The sequence below is a fragment of the Schistocerca piceifrons genome, chromosome 1 (assembly GCF_021461385.2).
Source record: "Schistocerca piceifrons isolate TAMUIC-IGC-003096 chromosome 1, iqSchPice1.1, whole genome shotgun sequence".
Taxonomy (NCBI): Eukaryota; Metazoa; Arthropoda; class Insecta; order Orthoptera; family Acrididae; genus Schistocerca; species Schistocerca piceifrons.
In genome coordinates this window covers 284636552-284656851 of record NC_060138.1, presented here as the reverse complement: position 1 = coordinate 284656851, position 20300 = coordinate 284636552, and the positions used below count along the sequence as shown (strand labels likewise).

The following is a 20300-nucleotide window of genomic DNA, read 5'->3' as shown; positions in this document are numbered from 1 at the left end:
TCACCACTCATTCACCGAAACCCTTTGATGAACAGTTTTGGTTGCTTAACACCAACAGTCAATGATAATGACACAGCTTTTCTCCTTTTTATAAATTGAAGCCCGCTCTCCGTGATATAATAAAAAAAAAACCGGTCCCAATACCGCGTCCCTCGTGAGATGCGAATAGACTTATCCCGGAATTGACCGCCCTGTAGGTGTACTCAATTTAATGACCACACTTCACTGTCCGCTATTTCGCGTAACTGAATGTCCATTTGTTAGTCTGATTATACACTGTAGCTATTTAAAATTCGCCCCTATATTTATCACAATGCACAATTAGCACACCGTTAGTTGTTGTTGTTGTTGTTGTTGTTGTTGTTGTTTTTTTTTTTTTTTTTTTTTTTTTAAAAAAAGAGTAAACGGAAAAAAAAAGACGCCGTATCATCGGCTTAGTCGATATAAAGCAAAACACCTTAATATGCCCAATTTTACCTCTTGTTATAGGATCGGCTACCTTACTCATTAATTTATTACATATTATTTCCAATAACGCTAAACAGGTATCGCCGTTATATTTTAATTGTATTCAAAAGCATGTTACTACTATTATGACCGACCAAATCGTAACAAATTGCGCGGCGTGCGTTTTTAACGATAACTTTACGCTATTCAAGTTCCGTTACAGCTGTCTTGACTCGTAATGTTACACCCTCCACCATTGCAGCTGCACACATCCCCATCACAAAGCACAGTGTGGGCCCAGTGAGTCCTGAACTGTGTAGGTATAAATACTGTGAGCCCACAGCAGACACTTCATTCCATCAACACTGCCTGATGATGGCAGAGTGATTGTCTGCTGAAATATCATGAACTTTTGATGATCAGATATGGCAGTACACCCAAGAACTGTGGAAGAAGCATATACACCAGGAAAGCCTCAGACTACATATATCTAAGTGTTTGGTGGGGGTTTCATAGAACCACTTCCAGAATATATCCCTGCCTTTTCACTATCGAAAAGCACGTCAGGAAAAATAAGCACCTTAATCTTTTTATGTGAGCTATTATTTCACTTACTTTATTATAATTGTCTCCTTAGGTGGGAGTCAACAAAATACTTTGGCATTCAGGGGAGAAACTTGATAATTTTAATTTTGTGAAAATATACTGCCACAATGAAAAATGCTTTTGTTTCAGTTATTGCCACCACGACTTGCTTATCGTATCCATGTATTTCTCTCCTCCATTCTACAATAATACAAAACAAGTTGCCCGTCTTTGAACTTCTTCAGTGTCCTCTGTCAATTCTGTCTGGTAAGGATTGCATACTGCATAACAATGCTTCAGAAGAGGATGAGCAAGCATAGTGTAGAAAATCACTTTAGTAAATTTGTTGCATCTTCAAAATGTTCTACCAATAAAACGAAATCTTTGGTTTCCCTTCCACACAGTTTCTATGTGAAAGTTCCAGTTTAAATTGGTCATAATTGTGCTCCCTAGGTATTTAATTGAATCAACAACCTTGAAATTTGTCTGATTTATCCTGTAGCTGAAATTGAACAGAATTTTTATTTTAGTAGTCATTTGGAGAACCTCATGTTTTTTATTGTTGAGGGTTAACTAACACTTTTTGCATCATGCAAGTATCTTGTCTGCATCATTTTTTAATTGATTTGATTTCTTGATGTCTTTGCTTGATGATAAAATGTCATCATCTGCAAACCAGCAAAGAGAACTGCTCAGGTATCTTCTAAATTGTTTACATAGATGAAGAACAACATAGGACCTTTAACACTTACTGTGAAACCTCTGATACAATTTCAGTTTCACTGGATGAATTCCCTTCATTTATTACGAACGGTGACCCTTGTAACAAGAAATCTTGACTCCAGTCACACAGCTGAGATGATATACCATAGGCACACAGTTGGATAGGAAGCAACATGTGATGTGTGTTAAAAGCCTTCTGGAAATCATGTGAGATGGATATAGCCCAAGGAGATGCTTGTTTGGTCATGTGTTCAACAGAAGAATTATGTGGAATTTCAATGGGTAGAACATGCTGTAAAATGCATTAAATGAGCCATTAATAGCTACAGATTGGTATGAGTGACAAGCAGTTCACAGGTGTGTTCTATTGTGACTGACTGAAGACTTACCTGTGCTGCCCCTATCTCAGGAGACTGAGGGAGGAGGGAGACAGTGACCCTTATTTGCTAAAGTAGATGTTTGTTATGGTTGTCCAGGCTATAGACTGTGATCATCTGCAGGCTTTGGTAAATGAGGGACTGGCTAGTAAGGTGTATCGAAGAGGAGTGCACTGTGCAGTGACAAGGAGTGTATGTCAACAATGTGGAGTAATAGATGCCATTGAGAGTGCTTCTGTTTGCCTTAATCAGTGGTTAAGAAGCGGCAGAGGGAAAGCTTCAAATAAAACTGACTAAAGGATTCAGAAAAAAGTTACCCTGGAACAGAGGTAAAACAAATAAAAACACAATTAGCTGGTGATAAATAAATTGGCTTAGCTCCCTTATGTAGTAAACCACAGTCAAAGAAGTTGATAATAGTTGTGAGGAAAATAAAAACTATATGGTCGAAAGAGCAGGTTGAGGAGATTGATGTCAATATAATAGGTCAATACTAAGTAGAATGATAGTTGTAGAATAAAATGAAGTATAGCAGTTGAGGAAGCTTTAAAAACACAATCAACAAACACTAAAGTGTGATTCATTGTGACTCACAAAAATTCATTTAATGTCTTTCTGTTGGGATATGTGTCGTATAAAATATTCACTACAATCCTGCTACTCTGAGTCACTACACTTTGCAGCAATATTTGTGAGATGGCAGTATTTAACAATTTTAGTCTTTAGTGTTCACTGACAGTACTTCCTGTCTTGGTGAATTTCATTCTTTAGCTAAACATTCCCACATTTTTTCTTTTATACGAAAGAAATTGAACTACTGTGGGCCTGAGGTTTGTGGTTCCTGGCAGCCTGCATCATACTTGGTGGATTCTTTCAACATCAGTCATGTTTACCTCCACACGAAGCTCCTCACACACAACCATGATGAACAAACTGTCTCTGTACGTGTGATCACTTTTGGCCACCCTGAGCATTCGGTAATTTTATGGATGTGTGGTGTATGTTGTTTCAAAAGAACAGACACTATACACTAAGCAGTGGCAGGAGAAAACTCTTATAAATGATATGGAAATGTGCAAACTTTTGGAGCCAGTGGCTCCTATTTCTTGCAGAAAGGCTTAAGGTAAAGAAGGAGAGATGAAGGAAAAGGACTGGGAAGGCTTAGAAAATGAGAAGAGTTATGCAAAATTCATCAAGAACCCTGGGCACATGGGGACTTATTGGATGGATGAGAGGGAAAGACTGTTGTTACCTGCACTTATTCACTGCAGGCATCAACAGTCAGTATTTCTATCTCATCCCTCCCAGTAAGTCTCCCCTGGCCCAGGATATTTGTGAGTTTTCTGTAACTCTCCCCCTCGTCAGTCCTTTTCCTTCATCATTCTTCTTTTCCCATCACCCCTTCTGACAGAAGATGGAGCCAATGGCTCCGAAAGCTAGCCTACTTCCATATCCTTTATATGTGTATTCTCTTGCTGCCATTTGGTGAGTAGATTCTTTTTTTTTTATCTATCCACCCTACATTATATTTTCAGATATTGATTATTGTCATGGAAGTAGCTATGTTGATTGAAAGCTATCTGTTTAGTGGCTAGGAAATGTTTGAATTCTAATAACTAACTAGGTAATAGTATAGGTTAATACACTTATGATATCTTCTCATTTGCCATAGGAATAAATGGATATCAACAAAACTTTGACACTGTGACAAAATGGACCGTTTGCTGATTCTTCATAAGTAGTGAAGTACACAGCATATCTTTCTTCCTTTCCTCTTTTTATGCAACAGCTGATGTGCTCTTTTCCAGTAATCATTATGTATGGAAAATATATAAAATGTGTACCATTCTTTGGATAGATATTATATTGTGCATTTCATAATAAGAGCATTAAATTTATAATTTAGGCTAAGCGTAAAAACTGTGAATGAATTTAAAACAACAGCTATAGTTAGAAGGAATCATGAACTTATGTATACTCTTACATACTTCTTTATCGACAATTTGACAGTTCACTTTCCATGTTTCTCTTGGTCCAAGGCTCTTAACGAAGATCCTGCACTTCCATAGTCCATCACATGTATGATTGAGGAAGCTGGCACTAGAGTTTCATTCTGGAATATTGACAGATGGATCCCTGTTTGTAATGTTACTTTAAATCCGTCTTGATTGCAAATTTCTTTTATTATTCATATGACCGGTTTCGGTTCATTCAGAACCATCTTCAGATCTGTAAAAATAATTATACTAATTTACTATTTCACGAAAGCAAATCTTTTTTCATCCTATCTTATCAACATCAAATGTACCAGAACGTACCTGATATTTAAGTTACAGGAGTAACCCGTCCAATTCAGCAACTTTCACATGCTACGTCACATAAAATTGGTTGGCGGAGTGCACGTCATTTATATTAATTATGACACTATTACCGACAGGTGGCGTCTGGTACATTTGTTACATTCCATTTGCACATACTGTATTCAGTAGATCTTTTTTATATTAAAAATATGTAATTAAAATATGTAGATGTCAAAGCTAAAATCTGTACTTGTCAGGATTAAAAAACAGTAAAATTATCATTTTTATACGATCTAACAGGCATAGGGCGATTTATATATCTATGGTGCTGGTGTGAACTTGTTTTCTTCTACGGTCTGCTTCCGTGGTTCCCGCCACTTTGGTGTTGTGCCGCGGTCCGCTCAGTCGTCTGCTGTCCATCGCCGCGGGCAAGAGGGCCGCACAGGAGGGCCCCGTCAACGACGCCAGGCGTTGCACGCGTCTTCCGGCTTCTCCACCGCGCACCATCTCTCATCCCTTGGCCTGGATGAGAGATGGTGCGCGGTGGAGAAGCCGGAAGACGCGTGCAACGCCTGGCGTCGTTGACGGGGCCCTCCTGTGCGGCCCTCTTGCCCGCGGCGATGGACAGCAGACGACTGAGCGGACCGCGGCACAACACCAAAGTGGCGGGAACCACGGAAGCAGACCGTAGAAGAAAACAAGTTCACACCAGCACCATAGATATATAAATCGCCCTATGCCTGTTAGATCGTATAAAAATGATAATTTTACTGTTTTTTAATCCTGACAAGTACAGATTTTAGCTTTGACATCTACATATTTTAATTACATATTTTTAATATAAAAAAGATCTACTGAATACAGTATGTGCAAATGGAATGTAACAAATGTACCAGACGCCACCTGTCGGTAATAGTGTCATAATTAATATAAATGACGTGCACTCCGCCAACCAATTTTATGTGACGTAGCATGTGAAAGTTGCTGAATTGGACGGGTTACTCCTGTAACTTAAATATCAGGTACGTTCTGGTACATTTGATGTTGATAAGATAGGATGAAAAAAGATTTGCTTTCGTGAAATAGTAAATTAGTATAATTATTTTTACAGATCTGAAGATGGTTCTGAATGAACCGAAACCGGTCATATGAATAATAAAAGAAATTTGCAATCAAGACGGATTTAAAGTAACATTATAAAATCACTGATTGCTGTTATCCCATAAGACATTATGTCTGTTTTTGCAAAGATCCCTGTTTGGCCATCCAGATATAGGTTTTCCTTCCTTTCTTGAAAATACCATGATTGATTTTCTGCACTACCATGTCCAATCTGGACTGTGCTCTACTTTTAATCACCATGTCTTGTTTTAATTTAGCAGGTGGTAATTTGTGTAGGAACGACTGCTTACAGAATTGCAAAACACGTTATTTGCCTAATTCTCTTTAGAGTTTCATGCCAAAGTAATATTTACCTATATTGTTCAACATGAAATGAAGTTTATCGTGCATACTTTTAGGAATTTTTTTTCTGTAGAATGTAATAAAATAGTATACAGAAACGTTCAAATTTTCAGTAACTCTAAATGTCTCATACATTGTAAATGCACAACATTTTTGAAGCAGATTACGATCGGAAGGATTCTAATAAATATTGTATCAATTACTACAAAGAAAACATTGTATTCTTCACTTACAGTATAACTTTCCTTTATTACTTTCTAAAATTATTAAACATAGTTTAAGGATATGTTATATAACAACAACTTAAACAGGATAGTCATTAATCATTTTTGTTTCAGGGCAACAGTCCCCTCCTTCAGATGACTCTGGTGGAAGTATCTGTAACACAGACAGAATGCAACATAGTTCAAACTCAGCTTTAACCAGTTTGAAACTGAAAGCTTCATCTGGCCAATTTAGTAAATTCTATCTTCCAAATCCCACTACAAGCAACACTAGCAAGCTATATGCCACATGCTTTGTTTGTGGTAAACAGCTAAGCAACCAGTATAATTTGCGTGTCCATCTGGAAACACATCAGAATGTTAATTATGCATGTAGTGTTTGTAGTCATATATCCAGGTCTCGGGATGCTCTGAGAAAGCATGTATCTTATAGGCACCCTGGTGAAGCTCGGGAAAAAGTAGGTTTTGGGGGTCTTATAAAAGATGCTCGTATTTCTGGAGGAAGTGCTTCAAGCACATCAAAGAAATCTAAAATAACAGATAATACTGAGGATGATAAACCTGTCTCAACATAAAAGATATATTTCTGGAAACAAAATATCAATACTAGTATAGATGAAGAGTCTTGATTGCAGGAAATTACTATTTATAGTTGTATATAATTTACTCGGAATCTGTAAAAGTCATTTTCAACAATACCAAATACATTTCCTTGTTGGTTTTAATGTTAAAAAGAGCTTTATATGTTAAAGATTTTATGTATACACATACAAACTAGTATGTCATTGTTTTTAAGCATTTTAGCATAATGTTTGGAATGCTTTAATGTGTGTGTGTGTGTGTGTGTGTGTGTGTGTGTGTGTGTGTGTGTCTGTGTGTGTGTGTGTGTGTGTGTGTTTTGAAAAAATGAAGTGTAAGAAAAGTTTGAATATGAATTCACCAAAGTGTTTTTCCACCTTTATTATATACAAATATATTCTAAGATACTGATATTCACAGCTAACAGAAACAAGAGTCTTTCATTCGCACTTGTGCCTTAATATATCTGTATTTTACTGTAACACCAAAAACTAAATGAAAATGTTATTTTCTCTGTAAATTTTTATGAAAAAATATTACGCTTAAGAGGTAATAGTGCCTACTGTGCAATATGTGAAAGTACCTGTGGATTAAGCCAAATTATTAAATATTTTATAATAACTAAAATCATAATTTTGTAAGTGACTGGGAATGTTAACCAAGAAAAATTATTTCTTGTAGACTTATTAAATTATCATCTTTGCTGTGAGGTCTTGCATTAAGAGTGTGTGTAATGTTATTAGTGGACAAAAATGTATAGAATTATAAAACAAAATAGCCTTAGGTACTTATATTGTCTTCAGTCATCATTGTCATTCTTGTACAAAGTTTTTTTTTGTATACTGTTCAAGTAGATAAACAACAAAAAATGTTTTATGTGTTAGTTGACACAGACATCATAAATTCGTACATCCTTTAAAGGACAGGAGGGGTTGGAAGAAGTGGAATGATTGAATAAGAAACCAATACTTGGGGTGAACAGACATACAATGGAACAGGACAAATAAATTAAAAAGCCCATTCCCTTTAGTTTAGGAGATGAAGGAATACCTAATTCCAAAAGCTAAAGTTTATGTTGATTTTTATTCATATCTGTTGTTCCTGCCATCTGATATATATTACTTGAGAAGACCTACTGAAGTCCTTGTCAGAGTGCAAGCACCATTGTGTTTACATTTGAGAAAGGGATAGCAACAGCAATACACTTCATTATCCATACAACTGAAGTACCTTCGTGCACTTCACTCATATCTGCCAACAATTAAATATTCCTCACAACTTTCTCTTTAGTATTTCTTATGCCACTTCATCAGCGTTTATTCATGGCATAACATTTTTAAATCCATTTCTTGTCCAAACCATTGTTCATTTGAATGTAAATCCATTTGAATAAATATCTGCTGTAGTATACCGTTTTCACAACTATATTTTGATGTTCACGCATCATGACTCATAGTATCCAGCAAATTTAAAACCAAATTGTCTAGATAAAATAACGTACTATCTTTCCTTGTTTGAAGCCCAGTTCTGTGCAAAAATCTGAGGCATTTCCACAGAGCTCATATTTAATTACACTGCTTATAGTGTTACAAAATTTGCCGTTTAATATCACAGTTATGCATATTTGAGCATATTGCATATACTTCTTTGGACTCAGTACTCGAATCCTGCTTCTTTGATATTACATCTCTCCTTCTGTAATTTTCACAGCTTTGACCTCCTCAACTTTAACATTTTGGAAGCACATTTCCTCACCTTCTCCACTAGAACTGTCATTATTTTTTCCTTCTCATCATCAATTAATATAATGACAGTAGTAGAAAGCCTGTCCATATACATATTTCTACAGTCATTTTCCCGCATGTTTCAAGGAATCTGCTTTCAGCTGGAACATTACAGAATCATAATACTTCATGCTTTAGCTGGTACCACAGTCCACTTTATCGATAAATAGAAAAAGAATATATTCTATATTAATTTGATTATAGCTCCTTTTTGGAGATCTTTTTGTTTAGAGATGCTATTGTAATAAGGTTGATATGAATTTGATTGGTGTTTGTGAAATTAAAAATGTAAATACGGAATGATATTTGCTTTACAGCTGTTATTGGAAAGGTCTATATATAAAAATATTTTTAGATCTATTGAAGTGCATGAAATCTGTATTATTCACAGTGGAATACAGTAATTGTTATAACATCTGCAATTGAAATGACATTCACACCAAATATTGTCCTGTTAGTGTGTTTAATTTTCATATTTTGTATCTGTACATATATTGCATTATATGTCAGTGTTTGCTGTTTGTACTTTTTTGTGAAAAATGTGATTGTAGATGTACAGTTACAAGTTCCTTGTCACGCTAGTCAATTTTAGTCAAAGCTGCCACACTGTGAACTGTAGTGCAAGTCTTTGTCCCTCTAATGGGAGTATTCATTAATAGATATGTATCAAGAAACAGTGCCTTATAATGTTTTAGCTAAATGACTGAAACAAAATATAATGAATCCTAGTCTGATTTATTAACACCATTACATGTTATTTCTAGACACTGCACTCTGTGTACTATATATTTCAAGTGTTGCTCAGTTTAATTTTATTCTCACTAAAGTTTGTATTACATATGTTGTTATACATGAGCTTTATGTGTTACCTGGAGAAATATCTTCTCTGCAGAAGCATCAGTCATGTGGCTAAGGTGGTAGAGTGGCTGGGAATTATATCACACTTCTATTACTTCATTTAGATTTGAAGTACTTGGCCAGAAATGGCTCCAGGAAGACTTGTGGTCATATAAGCTTCACTTCATACAAATAGATTTTTGCTTATTACTTGATGTGCCACAGGTTTTTGTACCTTGTTAACAATGTGAGACATAAATTGAGACATTGGCTTGCACAATCAATGTCAAATACTATGTTCACTGTTTATTTTTTAGAAAGTCACCACATTAATTAGAGTTGTATTTTACTCATTCTCTCTATGATCACAGTTTCAATTTGTGCTATATATTATTTTATTATGGTGTGACAGTGTGAATTATCTCTAGGTTCTTTAAGTATATGGAGGAATCAGTGCGAAATTGGGTTCTGAGGCTAAGTTCTATATGCTTTACTGTCTGCAGAAACTATCTTCTGTGTTTTCTTTCTCGGATGTGTGCACCTACATAAGCCTGCCGAAGGGGGAAAAGTAAAGAAGTTGCCTAATGCAGCTCTGTGCATCCCCGGAAGATACTTCACTTATATTACAAAAATATAAATTAGAGGTAGCTATGTTCCTTAAATAATTTTTTCGTGATATTTGACTGAAAAACAAGTTTATTATCTCTTAAAACAAGAAGGAAAATTATCTTCCCCTTAGCTAGTCTAATAGTTGGCTGTTACACTTAATAATAAAAGTAAAATTGTAAACTATAAATAAAAGTAGTTAAATGGGCTTTCAGTTTATGACTACTCCACATTAAAAATATAGAGCAAGTACTTTAATGTACTTGAAGCATATTAAAGTAGTGCACAGTCATATTTCTTTCTGTACTTACTGGTGTCTTTTATCCATGGTAGACACAGTACTTAGCAAAGTGACCTTTAGGGTTTTCTCTTTTCTAAGAATCTGTCCCCTCCCCAATTGGTGTTGATTCTGTTTCATCTTTAACTGCCCTGGAAATTTTGTGAATTACATCAGTGGTCCACCTTACCTCTTCAAATCCATTTACAACCTTTATTATAATAATAATAATAATTATTATTATTATTATTGGTATTGTTATTATTATTTTGCCACATTGTGCAAGATGTTTTTAATGCCGCATGTAATATTAAAATTATTTTTATTATAATAACTGCTGTCACTGTTACTCTCCACCCTCTACCACCGCTACAACTACAATTGACAATGGACATAGAGTTCTGTGCAACTGTGGAACACACTTAGACTTGGAGATTGACGAAAAAAAATTGCTAACAACTGAGAAGAGAACCTGTGATAGTATTCAAAGTTGAATGTTTTTTATTAGTCACATACGCTACTTCAATACATTATAAAGTCAATGAATTGCTAATTGTTACTCTGCTTCCATACAAATGTTTCCTTCAGATACTTACTACAACTACAATGCATAGCAACAATTTAAAATATATCCCCATAAAATGTGAATATAAAATTCATCTTCATTCTTAAAGACTTTATCCTTGATTGATTATCAGCTTTTTTTCTTTTTCATTTAGTGAATTTGTCTCTTCTACATGTCTGTCACCAAAATAAGCATGGTTTCTTTAATATTTAGCTTAGTTCTCAGTGAAATATGCTATGTACTGGAAAAAAGGCTTTGTTGCCATGTCATTTTACTTGTATGTCACATTTAAAATCTTTGATCTCATTTTCCTAGTTGCCTCCTTTTTTTAATTTATTTATCACTTTATTCTAAACAACATCTGATCATGTTCTATAGACCTTTTTTTTCTTTGAATATAGGTACACTCAATTAGATTCACCGAGCGAGGTGGCGCAGTGGTTAACACACTGGACTCGCATTCGGGAGGACGACGGTTCAATCCCGCATCCGGCCATCCTGATTTAGGTTTTCCGTGATTTCCCTAAATCGCTCCAGGCAAATGCCGGGATGGTTCCTTTCAAAGCGCACGGCCGACTTCCTTCCCCATCCGCCCCTAATCCGATGAGACCGATGACCTCGCTGTCTGGTCTCCTCCCCAAAAAACCAATCAACCAACCAATTAGATTCAGTTTGCAAATCTGCTTCAGACTTTACTTTCCTGTTTCAGAGAAACAAATAAAAAGGCTGTAACAGTTTCTAAAGTTGGCTAAATGTTGAAGATTTCTTACAATCTACATTGTGTATGTTTAAATTTTCCTGTGTAGTGATACATGTCCATTTCACACATGCAGCTTTATAATATTTCAAATTATTATTAGTGGTGTTCACTTTCAGAGCAGCAGATTCTAGTCAGAAAGTTGTTGCATCATTGTGTGAAACTGTCAAAATTCTACTAATTGCTTTCTTACATGTAGTTTAATTTCTTTCATAGTATTTGCAAAAAAGAACTTCATGATAATTTGTTCCATAAGTAACTGTTTGCTGTAATGTAGATGACTGCATTGTCTTCGATGAGCAGTGAGAAAAACAGTAGCAAATCACTGAGTATTTACAGACATGTTATATACATATATGATGGACCATGATTTTTGTTTTCCTAGGTAAAGACATTCCCTTGATGGACAGTTGTATAGTTTGCAAATTTATTATTTGAAAACTGAAGCAAGGTTGTTGGCAATAAAGCAATGTGAAACAGGAGAGAATAAATACAGGTGAGGGGTGTATGACCTGTTAAAGAGAAGGAAGAGACCTCTTTACTACATGGATCTCCATCTGCCTCCACATTGTGAGCAACATAACTAGTGATATGTCTTCCCACCATTCAAGTAGTCAATTTTAACAAAAAAATGAAAGTTATATTTAGAGTCATTCAGTATTTTTCATGAACAGTGAAAACTTATGAGGATTGAGGGTTATTTAAATTATACTTCTAGAGAAGAGATCGATATCGTGTAAGCTGAAAATGAGTTACACGTCTTCCTCACATATTATATTAATTACATAATACATACATATGTATAATCTTTAGAACTTTGTTAATTTTAACTAGTACTTGTATTGTTACGAATTCTGCAAATGCAGGAAGTATCTTATTATAATGCAGTGAATAGCTGGTTCTGGTAAAATTCATATTTAATTGTGCCTGCTTTGTGTATGTTTAAAATTAAGCCTCAAAAGTTGTAGTTTTTATTGCATTTTATTATTCTTCACTACCAGTCTTGTCAATCTCAGCTGCTTTAGAAGGTTGCTCCCTCTTTTATGCAATTTGCATAGTACTAATTTCTCACAATGAGATGTCAACATGAAAATTCTAAAACAAAGTTAGTAACCTATGACTTGTGTGTGGCCTAACAAAAGTAACTATAATTTACATAGTCCACAATATGCTCAATTGGTCACAGGTGAATACAGGGAAAAACTGGAAACCAATATTCCTTGCTTTATTAATCAATTTTTATGCATTACAGTGTTAGCCATCTTCAAAATTTGTATATAAAAATGGATACAAACATATGGAGGTGCTTGGGGCAAACATATAACAAACGGAAGATATATCAAATAATTACAGCTAAGACACATGTAGCAAAATGGGCTCATACGGTACACGAAAACTAGAAACATCCAAATTTTACAAAAGATATCTACTTCCCTGGTTGAGATAAAAAGCATAGGATTACATATTAACATGGTTGTTTTGCGACAAACATGTGCAGATTGACAGAATTCAAATTGTGAGTACAGAGAGGTACAGTGGCGTCATCACTAAGTGGTACCACAGTACAGTCATGCTGACAACCAGTGCCACCCAAGAAGAACAAGAAAAATACAGTTAACTATTTATAACTGTAAAATAAGATGTCAGTGACATTGTATAATCTGTATGAATAAAATGAAACTAGTGCAATGGCCAAAAAGTTAAATTATTTTAACATATGTCACATAATTGGCCAATGTCTGAAACATTTATGAAAAGAAATACTTTATTACTAAATAGCATATGTACAGTGAATAGCTTCAGAAATGTTAATTGTCAAATTATGATAACAATAAAAAAAGCTACCTCATATACAACCACACATACAAACTAATAATACTGTTTAAAATATAACTGGATAGCAGTATTAAAACAATAATAAAATTTATCAAAACGTAAATACAAATACATCAAAGTTAGAGGTAACAGTGTAGCTTTAAAACATACCTGAATACTTTGAATTTTATTGTACCACTTTTTTTAATTTAATTTAATTTTTTATAGATATGCCCTAGAGGGAGGGGAGGAGGACAAAGAGATGGGGGAGGTATAGAGGGAGGGGTGTGTGTGGAGGGGGGGGGGGGGGGTAGGTGATGGGCAACAACAATTGTGAGTAGAATGCCCATAAAATATAACAGCAAAAACCATGACAGTTCTGTATGCTAGCTGTACGTGCCTCCACACATTTGTATTATAGTTGTACTTATTTTTTATATAGAGATTCTGGCGATGACTAACGCCAAAATGTGTGGAAATGGATAAATAAATGAGAAATATTTTTTTCTAAATGTCACTGCATTGCAATTCCTTCATCTGTGACCAGTTCAGCAAATTGCAGGCTGCATAAATTATTCACCATAGTCACCTCCATGCTGGTTACCTTTATGACGCACTTTCGTTGTTAAAAGTAACTATGGTCGGCAATGACTTTTTGTTTATTAAAATACATTTCTGTTTTATTTGACACCCCAGTTTTGATCCGGCTAGTCTGAGTAGTATTTTTCAGGCACAATAATTTTTTCTATAGTGGATAATGCAGAAGAAGAAGAGAGAATGTATGTCATAATCACACCCTCTTCCAAAACTGAATTCATGGAAGAGTTCCAAAAGCATTTTTAATATACACTGGGAATGGAAAGTGGCTTAAGATAAAAGCTATAAGTACTACAACAAGACATGTTGTTTGGGATTTGTGAATTTTTCTTATACCTTACCATTTGTTTTGATGTCCATATATTTTAACTGTATAAAAATGTTTATAGCCCGATTTTGTAGTATACTCTTATCCCTTTTGTGGTCCTTCTTCCCAGTGACTACTATCTGATGCTGATAAAAAAACCAAACTACTTCAGTGAATGAAAGTAATTGTGTATTTAATATTTGTATTTTCTAAAAAAATGTTCTGTTCAGGAATTGTTTGAGTGGACACAAATTCACTTATGTGGTGCTCTTTTATAGGGAGTGGGGGGCGATTATGAAAATGTAGCCCACAATATCTCAGGAATAAAAGCAATTTTTTTTAGTTTCACTGGAGCTATATAATGTAATCATAAGTGACATTTTTGGTAAGTCTGCTTCCATTGTACTACCACAGCAACATTCAAGAGCATGTTACCTGTTTGCTATAACTTAGAAGTTTAAACTGACCAAGTTCAGCTTTTTCTTTTAAAGAACCATCAAGATTTTTTAGGTTCTAGAATGTCCAAAACTGTCTCCGTCCGGTCATTTAGATTTAGATGATGTGTGGTTTCCATAAATGGCTAAAGGCAAATGGAGTGGATTCTTTGAAATGGAAATGGTTGCTTTTCTTCCCTTTCCTTGTTTGCTTATATTGTGAATCGTGATTTAATTGTCTCATAACATACATAATCTAAATTATTATTTATTCATCATCTTGGAATGGCCAAAACCACCTTAATGCAAATAATGCCAATGACATGAAGGAAAGTGATGACATTGCATAATAAAAATGAGCAGCATGTAACAAAGTGAATGTGTTCCAGCAGTGAAGACAGCCCATTTTGCTGAGATACTGAATTATCAGAAATAACAAATACTGTTTTGTGTTCATTATGTTATAACTCCATTTATACAACAACTTGAAAATCAGTTTAAATAAATATTTGTAGAGTCAGCTGTAAGAGCAGAGGCTTGAATCTCTTTCATTATATCTGTTGCAACAGACTTGGTCAGTGAGCTACTATTATTTATTATATGTGGCCTGTCTTAATTAACTGGTAATTCAGTCTTTACAGATATTTTTGTTGTGTGCGTGCATAAAAATTAAGAGTGTAGATGTTACAATAAACAGAAAGCTAGTTTTAAAAAATTGACACAGTGAGGAAATTGTATTCAAAATTACCTGGTTTAGAATCCAGCCGTTTGTTGTGTTATTTCATGTCTCTTTGCAGTTGTTGCAGTTAACAGACTAAGCAGAAGTACTATTTTCAAATGACTTTGCTATGAATCGATATGTAACATCAAAAAAGAATGTTTTTAGTTCAAGCTTCATCTGTTTGACAGACATTGGTTTCACTTCTTAATGTTTTTCATTTCCCTGTCAAGCTTTATATTACTTCACTGTATGTTTAAACAAGTTACTATGTTTTTGTACAATTTGTTAATTATCTCACAATATAAAAACCAATGTGTTTTGTCATGATGACTGGCAATGAATTAAATATGCATAACCAACCACATTACACAAAAATGTACTGTTTTCTAATCACCAGCTTCATATTATATCATTGTCTGTGGCCTACAGCCAAACAAAAGAGTTGAACCTTCAAGAAGAACGTAAGTGTGTTGGAAGCCTCATTCAGGCATTCCAACATCTGCCAAGATATTACTAGCTGCTCTTTTTCTCAGTAAACTAATCATACCAGATGAGAATAAAATAAACTTCTCTAGTAATAATAACCATGCATTTGTCAACTCTTTCCTGTATTGTTATCCCAAGAAATAAAATGAATATTCCATTCTCTGGTTGCTGAAAGGTAGGAGCTCAGAAATGTAGGAGAAGTGTATTATTAAGTTCTTGAATTGGTTCAAAGAGAAGCCAAGACAATCTATGTCAAGCTCAAGTTCTGAAGTATGTAGGAAGTTTCATGATTGCAGAAGTTTCTGCTAGACATGAAAGGCACTGTGAGAGATGAGGGGGAAAGATAACTCTTTGGAAATAGGAAGTTATACAAAGATTGTTTTTGTGATTTATATTCATAGATTAATGTGTACCTGCTGTATCCATTTGCTGTTTGTATTTGTGATGTGTTGTTGGCACTGGTATCTGGTTGTGTTGGTAAAGGACAAAGTATATTTTAGTTTTATTTCTTGAAGAGAATTAATTCACATTTATTTGTCTTTTTAACGGTGTGTAAACAAACTGATGCTGTTAAATTATGCAAATATCTGTAATGTGTCTGTTGATTTCAAAATATTTTATTGTGTGCATTGTGGTGATGGTTTTGTTTGTGTTTTCTATGCAGTTTCAGTACTTTGTGTCAAGACATGTACTTAATTTGTGTGTACTTCAGAGTTTGCTTACATGTCTGTACCTGAAAAATACAGAAAAAGTTCATAACCTGTATATTTGAGAAATGAAATCTTCATTGACTGAGTATGTACCAGTTGTATAGAACTATTACAGCTTCTATGGGAAGGGATTATGATACATTCAAAATTAGTTACATACTTCATTACTACCTTTATGCCTACCTCATGTAATTAAAAATAAATTTTAAAAATTGTTGATGTATGGGAATGTTGAAAGATATACAAAAAAAGACATTTGCCTGGTGTACTGCCTGTCAGCTTGAATGTAACAACAAAAATGTTTACCATATTTTTGTGTTGTTTTTTCCCTATATTGTGAGAGTGCAGTGCACTACAGTAATAACTGTAAACTGTTTTCGGTACATGTATGACAATCTTCCAAATAAGCCATTAAATATTTGTTTGCTTTATTTTGTGTTGAACTGTTTATTCCGATGTGTATTTGTACCATAAAGAAGGGGCAGAGAATTTAAAAATTAATTGAGATACAATGTTTTGTGAAGACAATGATAAGTGAGTTTTGATTGATAGAAGTGTTTCATGATCATATCATTTCCCATGTTTATAGAACTGGAGGACCTTTCTGGATATCCTGAGGCAAAAGCAGGCAATATGTGTATGTATAAAAACTGACAGAATTGGTAAATTCACTGGTAATCATTCAGAACCCCAGGCAAGTAAGGTGAAGGACGGAAGCTGAACTGAGAAAAAAGAAAATTATTTGTTACCACCTCCATTATGACAGAGAAAGGCAATTGCAAATTAAGTGAAATGGGCATTTTCAGTAGGGTAAAACTGTTTTAAAAATGTATTATACAATATAATCAGGAGTGTGACACTATTGGGAGGGGAGGGGAGGGGAGGGGGAGGGGGATTCATCGATAAGGGAAATTTAACTAAATGAAGAGAACTGTGCTCACACACAAACAGTTGGAATCAAATTACTTGCCAACAAATATCCAGAAAGTTATTTTGCTGTTGTACAGTTAACTTAATTAACCACTATATTGGTAATTCGAGCTGCTCATTTTATTTTGTGGTGTCAAAACATGCAGAACATGAAAGAGTCAGTTGATGCAATGCCTTCTTCTGTGACTTGCTGTTCCATTGCAGTACTTATAAATACACTGCTACATGAAACAAAAGCCAACATGTTGACAATAAAATAAACAGTTGTCTTGAGCCACAAGAAAATTAAAGAATTTTCACAACTAAGTCAATGTGCATGCAGCTTAAACTGAAGACAGGCCAATTGCTGTATAGTAACACAAGTATTGCAGTAGTTAGTTAGTTCACTTGGCTGAATAAGTATGCCAGTTCCTAGTACCAAAGTGTAACTTCACTGTAACAACCTCACACACAGTTGTAGTTGACTTGCACAACAGTAAAAGCATTCCACTTCCTTAATTAGCAGAGTCTTTAAATAATTCTTGTAACCATATGATAATAGCGGAAACAGCTAGAGGCTCTGGAAGTCAGTTGGGAACTTCGGAAGCAAGCTGTGTCGTCACTGGTGCCTGTAGCCCTGCTAGATTTTCTGGTAGAGGAGTCTGATCTGTGTCTGTGGCAGCCTCCTGTATTAGCTGGTATGGGCAGACATAACAACTGTTATCTGCAGAAAACTGTTGATGGGCCTTTGTCGTGGCCATGTGTATGGCATAGATGCCTGACTGAGTTGCCTTGCTGCAACTAAAGCTGATTGTGATGACTACAAAGCATCACATAAGCAGTCATTACCAGGACAAGCTGGTGTTCTTGTTATGCTGCTCTGAATTTCTGCAGTCCACCCAAAAGAGTGTGCCCACACTGGGGCACTCATGTGAAACTGTTGCGTTGTCTCTGGTTCGTTCAGGTGGTGGGATAAGAGAATATAGCACTCTGCCAGGCTACAACCATGTATGGACACTGACCTCAAGAAGCTAGAAGAGTCTTGTGAGTTGCGTCTGGTGTAGTTGTGCCGATAGCTTTTGCCACTTGTTTTTTAAAATGCAAACAAATCATTAAATGCATGCTATTGAAAGTGCAGAATTGTCAGTACTCGAATGCCGTGAACTGAGATCTGTTTTCCATAACCAAAGTGAGATCTCTTCCAATGGCAAAAATGCAGAATACATATCTAGCCCAAGAATGTGTTCCAGAGATGGGTGCGCTACCACCAATAAATGTAGTTTTTGAGTAACTTAATTATGTTGTTGTTGTTGTTGTTGTGGTCTTCAGTCCTGAGACTGGTTTGATGCAGCTCTCCATGCTACTCTATCCTGTGCAAGCTTTTTCATCTCCCAGTACCTATTGCAAACTACATCCTTCTGAATCTGCTTAGTGTATTCATCTCTTGGTCTCCCTCTACGATTTTTACCCTCCACGCTGCCCTCCAATACTAAATTGGTGATCCCTTGATGCCTCAGAACATGTCCTACCAACCGATCCCTTCTTCTGGTCAAGTTGTGCCAAAAACTTCTCTTCTCCCCAATCCTATTCAATACTTCCTCATTAGTTATGTGATCTACCCATCTAATCTTCAGCATTCTTCTGTAGCACCACATTTCGAAAGCTTCTATTCTCTTCTTGTCCAAACTATTTATCGTCCATGTTTCACTTCCATACATGGCTACACTCCATATGAATACTTTCAGAAATGACTTCCTGACACTTAAATCAATACTGGATGTTAACAAATTTCTCTTCTTCAGAAACGCTTTCCTTGCCATTGCCAGCCTACATTTTATATCCTCTCTACTTCGACCATCATCAGTTATTTTGCTCCCCAAATAGCAAAACTCCTTTACTACTTTAAGTGCCTCATTTCCTAATCTAATTCCCTCAGCATCACCTGACTTAATTAGACTACATTCCATTATCCTTGTTTTGCTTTTGTTGATGTTCATCTTATATCCTCCTTTCAAGACACTGTCCATTCCATTCAACTGCTCTTCCAAGTCCTTTGCTGTCTCTGACAGAATTACAATGTCATCGGCGAACCTCAAAGTTTTTATTTCTTCTCCATGAATTTTAATACCTACTCCGAATTTTTCTTTTGTTTCCTTTACTGCTTGCTCAATATACAGATTGAACAACATCGGGGAGAGGCTACAACCCTGTCTTACTCCCTTCCCAACCACTGCTTCCCTTTCATGTCCCTCGACTCTTATAACTGCCATCTGGTTTCTGTACAAATTGTAAATAGCCTTTCGCTCCTTGTATTTTACCCCCGCCACCTTTAGAATTTTAAAGAGAGTATTCCAGTCAACATTGTCAAAAGCTTTCTCTAAGTCTACAAATGCTAGAAACGTAGGTTTGCCTTTCCTTAATCTTTCTTCTAAGATAAGTCGTAAGGTCAGTATTGCCTCACGTGTTCCAGTGTTTCTACGGAATCCAAACTGATCTTCCCCGAGGTTGGCTTCTACTAGTTTTTCCATTCGTCTGTAAAGAATTCGTGTTAGTATTTTGCAGCTGTGACTTATTAAGCTGATAGTTCGGTAATTTTCACATCTGTCAGCACCTGCTTTCTTTGGGATTGGAATTATTATATTCTTCTTGAAGTCTGAGGGTATTTCGCCTGTTTCATACATCTTGCTCACCAGATGGTAGAGTTTTGTCAGGACTGGCTCTCCCACGGCCGTCAGTAGTTCCAATGGAATATTGTCTACTCCGGGGGCCTTGTTTCGACTCAGGTCTTTCAGTGCT

The 20300-nt window shown here is 35.5% G+C and overlaps 1 protein-coding gene across 1 annotated transcript in view; it reads left to right on the top strand.

Annotated features, from left to right (window-relative positions):
* The window catches only part of LOC124733083 (protein abrupt), a 139186-nt gene extending 131168 nt beyond the window's left edge, over positions 1-8018 (top strand). The window contains exon 5 of the mRNA XM_047248523.1: positions 6235-8018. Within this exon, the coding sequence (XP_047104479.1) occupies positions 6235-6695 (461 nt within the window). The 3' untranslated portion in view covers positions 6696-8018. The remainder of the gene's footprint in view (positions 1-6234) is intronic.
* The last annotated feature ends 12282 nt before the right edge of the window (positions 8019-20300 follow it).